Source organism: Vombatus ursinus, unplaced genomic scaffold, assembly GCF_900497805.2.
Source record: "Vombatus ursinus unplaced genomic scaffold, bare-nosed wombat genome assembly UNPS02014793.1, whole genome shotgun sequence".
Classification (NCBI taxonomy): Eukaryota; Metazoa; Chordata; class Mammalia; order Diprotodontia; family Vombatidae; genus Vombatus; species Vombatus ursinus.
The window spans coordinates 18,174,353-18,186,740 of NW_020954571.1; the positions used below are offsets into that span (position 1 = coordinate 18,174,353).

Consider the following 12,388-nt stretch of genomic DNA (forward strand, 5'->3'; position numbering starts at 1 on the left):
TCTTGGCTAGAGAAGAACTTCTGGTTAGGCTGTTTCCCCATATGGGCCACTAAAATGATGAGATTTAGGGGTGCAGGGACCCCAAAATCAGAACACGGGAGTCTTGCCCAAAAGAATTCGACCCAAGCCTTCTTTCAGTCAAAGACAAGGTTTATTAGAACATCTGTCATATTGGGTAGATTCTTAAGGAGTCTGAACATCAGTGAGCTATTGCTTAGATTCTAAGAATCTGAGCAGTGGCTACATTGTAAGAATCTAAGCCGTGAGTCTGTCTTATATCAGTAAACTTTAGCTTCCTTTAGTTTAGGCACTTGTCTTTCCTTCCCATCTCCCCATATAATATATACCTAGTCTGCATTCATCACTTAGTGTTCCTTGATAAGTCAGAGATTCTTTCTCTAAAGAATTCAGACTTCTAATGTCTTTTGCACTGATGAGAAAATACATGTGAGAAGTTGCAGCAGTTCTTCAAGGATACCCTGTAATACAGTGGATGGGGAGTATCAGTCAACCCACAACACCACGTTAACAGAATCTTACTGAGACAGCCTCTAACCTGGGAAAGCTCAGAGCTGCTCAAAGTATGCCTAGAGACAGGAGTGCCAATAATCAAGTAAAAGTTTAGTTAATCAGTTTCAGAGTGAGGAATGCTCTCTAAGCTTGAGTAAAAGCACAGTTAATATACATGTATCACAAGTGGGGAAGGAGGAGGGAAAGGTGGATTGCAAACAATCATTTCCAGGGCCAGAGTAGTTCCTCATGACAAGCCCACAAGTTCATAGTACAAGTGTTCTGGGGTCCTGTGGAAATGGTATTCTTTCAAGCATGTGGGGGGTCATTAATTAATGGGGTGCAGAACCAGAGTTCTGTGACAGGAATGGGTTCTACAATCTTTGATTCCCTTCACTTGACATATACAGGCACAGGAATGTAGTGATTTTGAGAGCATTGTCAAGGATTTGGTTGACCATTTCAAGCTGCATTGTAAGACTCTGACTCCCAAGCCAGAGTCTCCTGAGAAATCTAAATTATTAGTATATTATTACATGTCATATATATTAATGTGAAAATCCTAATTCCCTTCACACCCATCAGATCCCAATGGCTTTCATCACACCACACTGTGTGACTGACTTTGTGTGCCCTGGAGAGAGGGTGAAAATTCAGCAAGCTTTCAGGGTGAAAGTACACCTTCAGTTAACCTTGGCTTTGTTTACTGATACTATTATTCATTTTTATAACAGAATGTTTAAAGATTAGAGTTCTTCAAAGGAAGAACGTAAGTTAATTGTAGGAATATACTCAAGATATTAAATCTAGTTCTTATCAGGAAAGAGACAAAATATTTTCTTTTGTTTTTGCATGACTTGGCTTTCTCTGAGTCAGTCCAGCTCTGAGTCACTCAATGAATTTATACTTGTGCAGCTAAAAAGCAAACTTAGCCCTTAAACACAGCTCAAATCCCTGCACTGGGCATGTGGCAAAGAACTTCTCTCAAGAAGATGTGGCTGATTTCCCTGGTTATCTGCTCCTTCATTGCATTCACAACTCAAGGTAAGATTTTGGGGGCATTTTTTCCTCTTTCAGAAACAAAACAAAGCAACACGAAACAAACAAAAAAACAATCATAAAAGCTACTGAGAGTTTTTGGTAGTATCTCAGCTAAAAAGTCAGCAGAGCCTCATCAATCTTTTTGGAAAAAATAAATTTTATTATGAATTAAATTATCAACAAATAGTGCATCTAGCATAAGAAGTGGCATGGGCAAATGGGGAAAAATAAGCTTTGCATTACAGATATACACATAAAACCAAAAACTTCTTTAATAGTAGTCAAAGGAAATGAATAAATATTTCTCAAAAGAAGAATTTAAATTAGTAACAATAATATGAAAGAAGACTCCAAGTGAAAGAAACTAAAAACAAAACAACTCTGCAAATTGACAAAGAGGATAAAATATTGGAATAATCAATGCTAGAGGGGTTGTGAGAAGATAAATACATTATTGTATTTTTGGTGGAGCTGTGAATCAGTGCAACCATTTTGGAAAGCAAATTTAGAGGTTTTAAATAAAGCATCTTAAATATCTATAACCTTTGAACCAGCAATTTCACTACTTAGGCTGCTGGCTTTCCAGAGATGAAAGGGTCATGGGGTAGCACTATTCATATATTTTCAGGCTTTTTTGATGTATTGATTGATTTTGTTGATTGATTTTTTTATTTGTTATTTAAAAATATTTATTTTATGAGATGGCTGGGAGGAAATAGAGAAAGGATACTGGAAGAAATTCTGATGATGTTAAAACAAAGGAGGTCAATAAAAATTCATTTTAAAAAAGAGACATTTAGAGTTGTGTGACTTTGAGTAAGCCACTTCTATGTTCCTTACTTTCCTCATGTATAAAATTAGGATAGTATTACTATTTATTTTGTTCACTTGTGAGCAAAGTTTTTGTAAACAAGAAAGTCCTGTGGAAATGTGATTTACTATTATTATAATATCTGTGAGTAATTTCATTTCCATTCTCTCATTTGATATTTAAAATAATCCTGTAGGGAACTATTATTACTTCCCACTTATAGGTGAGGAGTAGAAGGTTCAGAGAGCTTTCTTTATTTTTCCAAAGTCACCCAGTTAGTATGGAATAGAGCTAGGTGTATATAAATTATATATATATATATATGTGTGTGTGTATGTGTGTGTGTGTGTATGTGCATACACACACACACACACACACACACATAAACATACCCAGGAATCCTGATTTTTAATTCAATGATGATTCTGTTCTGCCACGTTGGCTCCTCAAGTGGAATCATCTTTTCCTCTCTCAATGTTGCACAGGGCCACAGTTCTCAACACCTGTAGTGGACACTAAATATGGGAAGGTTCAAGGAAAACAAGTGATACTACAAGAATTTGAGAAACCTGTCAATGTTTTCCTGGGAGTCCCCTTTGCCAAAGCCCCTCTTGGATCCTTAAGGTTTGCTCCACCCCAGCCACCTGAGTCCTGGGACTATGTGAAGAGCACTACTACATACCCACCCATGTAAGTCATCAATCTTTAGAGTTTTCTGAAGAGGGGAAGGCTTCAAGTAGAGAAAATCATTATCTCTTAATTAAGAGAATTATTTCCTAATTCTTTTGTTGGTTTTCTACCATTCCAGAACCTTCCAATCATTCCATAATTCTATGTTTTGCCTATCTCCTCCTGCCCCCTGGAAATATTCCTATTTCTTCTCATTCCTAACCCAGCCTATTAGATTGGAGGGGAACATCTCAGGTTTGCATAGTGAAATGGTCCTGAGTTATAAAGTGATCCACCTCCCTGCAGGGGAACCTGCCACCTCCCCTTAATAAAATGATTTGTTCTGTGAAGTTTGGATTCAGTCATGTTTGAGGATTAAGAAGGTATAAGTAGTTTCGAGGCCACAGGTTCCATATGCCTGTGTTAGCTACAATGAACAAAACAAGGACTTGCTGCGGTCCCCACCATTAATAGATGAGACTGCTTTATTTGCTTGATTACAATCAAACAAATCTCTGAGAATTCATTGCCTAGCAAATTGACAACTGCTCTTTGTCTCCATTCTTCACTTATACCAGAACCACAAAGCAGCCTCTGTATTGACATCTATGGGTTCAGTGACTTTAAAATAATTTGGGAGAAAGAACCTTGGAATAAGAAATCACGATTTCAGTCAAGACTCTTATTTTATAAGTCTGACCGTGGGTTATTCACTTGACTTTTCTGCTTTTGTCATATGTTCAGTCAGGACATGGCTGACTATTCTACTTATGTTGCAAGGAGAAGGTCCAGAAAGTGAGAGCCAGGAAGACTCCAAGTGCAGCTAGGTGCAGCTCTAGTGTCACAGTTTTGCATTTGGTTGTTTTTGAAGGAACGTCAATGTTTCACAAATCAGAATAATTTCTATAGACCATCTGCTTTATAACTCTCACCCTTTTTCATTCTATTTTTCCTAAGAACAACATGTAGTTTATTCATATAATGTCACTTTGGGCAAGGCACTTTCCCTTTCTGAGCCCCAGTTTCCTCATATGTAAAGAGAATGTGTTTGACTAGGTGATCTGTAAGAACCCTACCAGCTCCAAAACCTCTGAACAGTGATCCTATGACCTCAAATATGCTTTCCTGAGATGCCATTAAAAAAGTGATTTCCCATGTTTCATTGCACAGGTGTGCCCAGAATCCGCTTGAAGGGGAATTTATGTTGAAACTTTCTGGCGATCTAAATAGAACTTCCTTGAAAATTTCTGAAGACTGTTTGTATCTAAACATTTACACCTCAGCTGATCTGACAACAAAGACTAAGTTACCTGTAAGAAATTTGTGGTTTGATTGTTTTCAACTTTGGATTTGTTGGGGTTGTGGTTCCTTTTTGCATCTATAGCAAATAAGAAAAAGCAGAAATAACTTTACCTCCCTTAATAATATTCGATCTTATCAGTCCTTCCCTTCTCTTAGTCCCTTCCTCTCCTACTTCCCTGTTGGGTAATATTTGTGACTATAGTTTTGTCTATCTACCTATCTATCTATCTATCTTTCTATTTATCTATCTATCTCTATGTATCTATCTTCAAGCATTACATGCCCCTCCCCACTGTAAAACCTCTTCCTTATATGCATCTTTTCCTTTTACTTCCCCCTTCTCCCGTTTCTCTTTCTTACTCCTCCATTTTTTTGTGATTATCACAACATAACTTAATCACACCTCTGACCTCTGTGTATGGGAACTCCTACTAAGGGTCCTAATAATGATATAGTTCTTAAGAGTTAGATGTATCATCTTCCTATTTAGGAATATAAACCATTTAATCTTATTAATTCCCTTATGATTTCTCTTTTATGTTTTCCTTTTTAGGCTTCTCTTGATTCTTGTACTTGAATGTCAAAATTTCTATTTAGTTCTGATATTTTCATCAGGAATGCTTGAAAGTCCACTAATTAACTAAATATTCATTTTTCCCCTTAAGGGCTGGACTCCATGTTGCTAGATAGGTTATTCTCAGTTGTATTACTAGCTCGTTTGCCTTCTGGAATATTGCATTCTAGGCACTCTACTTCTTTACTGTGGTAGTTGCTAAATCTTGTATGATCCTGGCTGTGGTTCCATGGTATTTTAATGGTTTCTTTCTCTCTGCTTTTATTATTTTCTCCTTGATCTGGGAGCTCTAGAATTTGGTTAAAAAATCCTGGGAGTTTTCATTTTGGGATCTCTTTGAGAAAGTGATCAATAAATTCTTCCATTGCTATTTTGCCCTCTGTTTCTATGATATTGGGGCAATTTTTCATTATAATTTCTTGAAATATAATGTCTAGGTTCTCTCTCTCTTTTTTAAATCATTGCTTTCAGGTATTCCAATAATTTTTATCTCTCCTCAATCTACTTTCCAGGTCAATTGTTTTTTTTTTTCAATGGGATATTTCACAATATCTTCATTTTTAATCCTTTTGATTTGGTTTTATTGTTTCTTATGCCTTTTGGAGTTACTAGGTTGCACTTGTACAAGTCCCATTTTTCAGGAATTATTTTCTTCATTTGATATTTTGTACATCTTTTTTTCTGTTTTGATAATTTTGGTTTTAAGAAGTTACTTCATCAAAGAAGTTTTGTACATCTTTTACCAAGCAATTAATTTTTTTCATAATTTTCTTGCATTGCTCACTTTCCCAGATTTTCCTCTACCACTTTTTTTTATTTTTAAAAATCATTTGCTTTGCTCCTTTTTATTGCTTTCTTTAGTTCATTCAGGAATTCCTGTTAGGCATTTGTTCAATCTTTATTTTTCTTTGATGCTTTGCTTGTAGATGTTTTCATGTTGTTGCCTTTTCTGAATTTATGTTGTGAGCTTCACTGCTACCATAGTGGGTTTTTTTTTGGTTAAATTCCTTTTATGTTGTTTACTCATTTTCCTAATCTCTTTCTTGACTTTGAATTTGATGTTGGAATTGGGCTTTGCTCACGTGGATGGGTAGGTGAGAAATTACTATCCCAAGCTTCTGGCTTTTTTTACTCTGCTGTTTTTACAGCTAGTTCTGGGGAGGAGTCTATAAGAATTTTGGTTCCTCCAACTTGATGAGATATAGGAAATCTGGGAAGAAATATAGTCACTGATCTACTAGTCTGTGCTCTAGTCCTTCCTTAGGTAGGGGCCCAACTCCCTTGCAACCAGGAACACTCCTTTCAGCCCAGGGATTGTGTGATGAAAATAGAATTGCCAAACAATGTCCAGTTCCATGTCCAGTGCCAACATAGAGGCCCCCCGTATTTTCTTTCTCACCAGTTGCCCAATTCCATTATTATCTCAGGGTAGTGAGAGCTTCCCAAAATGCTACTGTAATCATTGCTACAGCCTCAAGGCCCACAGCTAATGTTGCTGCACTGTATTCTAGGCAAGTACCACCCCTGTATCACAGACCTCTCTGTCTTACCTCCTATGTTATCCTGGGCTAGAAAGATGCCTCAGCCTAACCTTTTGTTGACTAAGCCACTCCAGAATTCAAATTGACAGGTTATTTTAAATTTATTTGGAGGGGAATGTTGGAAGAGTTTGACTGGACTGCTCCATCAACACTACTATCTTGAGTGTTTCATGTAACTCCTAAGAAATTTATCATCATTAGGGCAGGTAGAAGGAGTCTACATAAACAGAGGACATAGGTGTAGGTCTAGTATGTAACTAGGCCTGGAACCTGTAGGTTTTTGGTGCTTCTAAGGTGGTATGACCTGGGGAGAGTTGTAGTCACTGTCCTCATGGTGTATGCTCTTGTCTTTACCTAGGGAGGCCCTCAATTCCTTGTGATCACACTCTAATCACTCCTCTCCACTCTGCAATTGCAACGTGGACCTAGATAATGGGAGAAGGAGCTGCCAAATGGTGCCTGTCCCTGTTCCCATCACTAGCATGGGGTCTTGTGTAATATCTTTCTGACCAGGTGTATAGTCCCTTTACTCCCCTTAGTGTTACACCATCGCTGCCACAATCTCCAGGCCTCACAGATCAAATTCCTGGCCAATGCCACCTCCAGTATCTGTAGGCGGCCCTCTTTTTCAGTCTTCCTAAGCTTTCCTGGGCTATAAAAATGAGATACTGTGGCTTTTTTATTATCCTACTCAGAATATGATTTGAGACATTTTAAAAAGTTAATTAAAGGATTGGTTTGAGACATCTCAACAGCAATGCTCAATTACCTCTTCCTCCTTGGCTCAGCCCTTGAGTCCCACTTCTCTACCTTAAATACTCTTCATTCAATCAATCCTCATAGGACAGTTTTGAGGCATCTTGGTTACTTTCCTCTAGTGCAGAAGGGATGACTTTCCTTCTTCCCACTCATGGGTTCTCTGGATAAATTGTCAGGGAGTCTGTGACCTTTAATGAGTGAAATACATCTTTGTTTCTATATAATTGGTTTGGGGGGGGATAATTTTATGTGTTTTATTTTATGCTTTTAAAAACATTACTCTGAGAAGGATTCCATAAGCTTCACCAAACTTCCAATGGCATCCCTGACACACAAAAAAGGTTTAGTAATCCCCATTAATGTGTAAGTACAATTTTTCAGGGATGAGAAGACCTCATAAGTTATCTAATATAACTCATATTTGCACATATATATGTGTGTATATATATATATATATATATATATATATGCCAGACAAGTAATTATTCACCATTTGCTTTAAGACCTCCAGTGGTGGTGTGTGTGTATGTGTGTATGTGTACATGTGTGTGTGTAGGGTCGACTATCTATGAAAGCAATCTATTTTGGAAATTCTGTTAGAAAGATTTTTTTTTCACGTGGAAATAAAATCTGCTTTCTTGCAAATTACTGCTCCTATTTTAGCCCAATGGACCAAACAGAATGAGTCCAACATTTACTTTGCATGATGGCACTTCATATACTTTAGGATAAGCTATCATGTTCCCCCAGTCTTTCTTTTTCCTGACCTAAACATTCTTACTATTCAACTGACTCAAATCTGAGATGTTTAGCATACTTCTTTTTCCTTCTCTATGATAATTGATTTTCCAAATCAGTCAGATGGTTAGAGTATTGAGATCTGCATTATCTGTCTGGTTTACTGCTTATATGATAATGTCAATGGAGTGCAGTGGTCACAGAGCAGTTAAACTCAAAGGAATAGAGACTCAGGAAGAATATGATAACTCTCTTAAGCTGCCTGATCCATCTTAACTTCTCCCCTCCCTATGTGTGGGACTCTATCAGAGGACTCGATCAAAGTTGTAAAATCAGAACTAGAAAGGACCTTAAAGATTATCTAGGCTAAACTTTTCCTTTTAGACAGTTGGACAACTTGAGACTTAGAAAATAAAAATGAGTTTCCCCAATTCAACAAGTGAGTGGTAGAACCCAGATTAGAATTCAGTTCGTCTGGTCTCTAGTCTAGTTCCCATTCTATTACACCCTATTATCTCCAAAGAGATCTGTAGAATTGAGACTACTTGGGCTGAGTGGTCTATGCATGTATTTTCTGAGGTTCCTTTTAATTCAGGGATACTATGATCAATAAGATTCTTGTCTCATTCCCTAGGTGATGGTATGGATCCATGGAGGAGCTTTTTTGATGGGTGATGCTTCAACTTGGGAGGGCATGTACCTCTCAGCTCTTGAGAATGTTGTTGTGGTGGCCATTCAATACCGTCTTGGAATCTTTGGATTCTACAGGTAAGACCTGAAGGATGAGAACTCAGTTGACACAAAGTAGCCTGTGGTGCTTCCAACCCTGACATTTTGTGATTTTGTGGCACTTATCTTAAAAGGTTCTAAAAACATTCAATTAATTATCTGACTCTAGCAGACAATGTTTGTCTTTCTTTTTGTTTCCTTAGGCATATATGTGTGTTTATTGGACTTTTTTCCATAATGTATTCTCTTTGGGTTCAAGGATTTAGGCAAATATAGTGCTTGATGCATTGTGAGCATATAACAAATATAGCTAATATTATTGCAAACCTACAGTTGGCCATCTGTACCCAGGGAGTATAAATTCTTCTCAGTCTAGTTCAATAAGCATGAATTGAATAATTGCTGTGTATTGTCTTATTCAGTGAATATTTATTGAGTGTCTTATATGTTCAAACTATTCAATTTAGCATTTATGAAGTGTATAATATGTGCTCAATTCAGGATTTAGGAGTAGAATATAAAGATATGTTTTATATGCATCTTGCTTCAAAGAACTTACAGTCCAATGGGGGAAGTCCAAGTACAAAAATGAAGGCTACAAAGAAAAGGAAGATTAGTGCCAAGGGAAGGTGCAACTATCAGTACTATGAGAAAATGGAGGAGGGAGAGATCACTCTCACCTGAGAGGGAAGAGGGATGAGGGAATGATTTATGGAGGAGGTAACATATGAGTTGGGCCTTGAAGAAAATAAGAATTTTAATAGAGTAAATGGGGTGAATTGTCCATTCCAGATAAGGAAATGTGCCCTCAAAGTCTTGGAGACAGAAAAAGTCAGATGAGAAAATAGTACAACTAAGTCTGATTACAACATAGAGTATGTGAAAGGAATTAGTTTGAGAAAAGGCTAACCACAAGTAAGCTGAGTCAGATTGTAAAGAGCCTCCAATCCCAGGGTCAGGAATGTATTTGCTTGAAAAAAGGAGGTACTGAAGGTTTTTTATTTCTTTTTTAACTAGTGGAGTGATATGACCCTAAGGGTACATTAGGAAGCTTACTCAGGAAGAAATGCGGATGATGAATCAGAAAGGAAGGTGATAGCCAAGAGGCAAGTAAACTACATAGGAATATAATAATTTTTAAATATTTGACTCAACAATAGCACTTCTAGGGCTATATCCCAAAGAGATCATACAAATGGGAAAAAGACTCACATGTACAAAAATACTCATAGCAGCTCTTTTTGTGGTGGCAAAGAATTGGAAATTGAGAGGATGCCCATCAATTGGGGAATGGCTGAGCAAGTTGTAGTATATGAATGTAATGGAATACTACTATGCTATAAGAAATGATGAACAGGCTGACATCAGAAAAACCTGGAAAGACTTGTATGCTGAGTGAAGTGAGCAGAAACAACAGAATGTTGTACACATTAACAGCCAGGTTGTGCAATGACTAATATGGATAAACTTAACCCTTCCCAGCAATACAAGAATCTAAGACATTTCCAGAGGCCTTGTGATGGAAAATACTATCCACATCCAAAGAAAGAACTATGGAATTTGAATGCAGGTTGAAGCATACTATTTGCTATTTTTTTTCTCTTCTGTTGAGTTTTGTTTCCTCTTTCTGGTGGTTGCTCCTATAGGTTCTAATTTTTATTTACAATATCACTAATCTAAAAATATGTTTAATAAGAATGTATTTATATATAGCCTATATCAGATTGTGCACTGACTTAGGGAGGGTAGTGGGGAGGAAGGGGGAGGAAAATTTTAAACTCAAAAGCATATGAAAGTGATTGTTGATAAATCAAAATAAATTAATTTTAAAAAAGATTACCATACCTTAGAGATCACAGAATACTATGTTCTCTAAGAGAGATAAGCAGAATCATATTAGAGACTATATTTTTTAAGATTATGATTATGGATAAGATGCCTTCAGAACTATAGCTCTTTAGGCAAGAAAGAATACTTGGTGCTAGAGATGCAGGGCTTAGTTTAACTTTTCAGTTATCAAAAGGTAAGTGTTTTCCTCTATTAAAGCATTTCAACAAAAGCCCATATCTATCATAGAAATCCAGCTAAATTTGATAATTTAGTCACTTGATCCTGAAACAATTTGGGGACAGCTCATTGTTAGGAAATAACCTGGTGGATACCAGCTGTCTTTCTTATAGGGCATCTCCTGGCTTCCCCTGACTGTGTCCTGCCCCTCCCTCAAGTCCTTGGCTTCAAATATCAATCCAAGAAGGGCAAAGGCTAACATTTGTCCTATGGGTCATTCAACCTGTGATCATAAGGGAGATTATAGATTTTAGAAACATGTGGTGGGAGAGGAGGAAGAAAAAAGATAAGATGAAGATAAAGTGCTCCATGCCATGGCCAGTTATTCTGAGCTGCATTGAGCCTGCCAGACCATTAGGCTTTGCTTCAGTTTTTGCATTAATACCACTCAGGAGATGGCTCACCTGACAACACTTGCTTGTTAAGACCTGTTAGTGGGGTTGACCACTGTTAGGTTATAGCTTGCATTTTGTGTATTCATTTGGAAAATAATGTAATCACTATGACTTTAACTCTGTTGCACAACAGATGAAACATGTATAAATGGTTTTCAAAATTTTCTTCTTTCCTTATACTTCTACCACCCCTTTAATTTTATTAAATGCCTCCTAATTGCACCTGAAGCTACTATTGCCACCCCCCAGATCTTTCCAGCAATGCCCAGAGGTCAGTAACACCCACTTTGAGAACCTCTGTTCCTTTTACATAGAATGTACTACCTCCTCATTAACATCTTTTAGAAGCTCTAGTTTCCTTCAAAGTTCTTTTCAAGCACCAGCTCTGATATGAAACTTTTCCTAAGTCCTCAGATGCTGTTGCCTCCTCACTCCTCTAAAATCACATTTATTTATTTTGTGCATGTTTTGTATTTAATTCTTTGATTACATACTGTTTCCCTTAACAAAATATAATCCCTTTGAGGACAGGAATTACTTGGATCTTGTTCTTGTATTTTCAGTGATTAATATATAGTAAGCATTTTAAAATATTTGTTGATTGACTAATATCAAATCACTACCAAATGCTGCATTATCTTTTCTGGATGCTGTCTCACTCCTTCTTCTGGGAATAAAATCTTCTCTGTCAGACATTTCCACTCTTTTTGTGGTTGTTCAGCTCTGCTGTGATACTATATGACTGGCTGTACCTTTCAAGTGTCATCTGCTAGACTCTCTGGTCTTATCTACTATCATGCAATGCCTAGCAAGCCTCTCTCTTACAAGTATAGGCTCAACCTCATTAATTGCAGAGTCTATGAGCCAAAACACCTAGCCAGGCAACCAACAAAATCGAGCAGAAAGTGCTCAGGCTAAGATTGATTTGCTTTTTCTGAATCATGGAGTCCTATGCCCTTTTTTCCTGGGGCAGATTTATAGTCTATAATCCTCCACAATATGGGGGTAAGTTAGTAACTTCCTTTTAACTTCTCTTATGTCTGAGATTGGGGATATTTCAAGGACTCTACCCAAAATAATGCCCCAGAAAGTATGTAAAGGTTAGGTAGATAAAACCCTAGTCACTCCCTAGATCCTGATTAATTGGAAAGGAGACATACAAATGAAGTTAGATGAAAATACAAGGCTAAGTGAAGCAGTTGAGCCACACTCCTTCCTTTACTATATACATCTTGCAGGGAATGTGAGTAGG

At 37.2% G+C, this 12,388-nt stretch overlaps 1 protein-coding gene across 2 annotated transcripts in view; it reads left to right on the forward strand.

Annotated features, from left to right (window-relative positions):
- Positions 1-1,416: 1,416 nt before the first annotated feature.
- Positions 1,417-12,388, forward strand: part of LOC114048503 (liver carboxylesterase 1-like) — a 46,475-nt gene continuing 35,503 nt past the window's right edge. For both annotated transcript variants that reach the window (XM_027869451.1, XM_027869452.1), the window contains exons 1-4: positions 1,417-1,554; positions 2,848-3,052; positions 4,202-4,343; positions 8,580-8,713. In XM_027869451.1, coding sequence (XP_027725252.1) covers positions 1,476-1,554; positions 2,848-3,052; positions 4,202-4,343; positions 8,580-8,713 — 560 coding nt within the window. In that variant the 5' untranslated portion in view covers positions 1,417-1,475. The remainder of the gene's footprint in view (positions 1,555-2,847; positions 3,053-4,201; positions 4,344-8,579; positions 8,714-12,388) is intronic.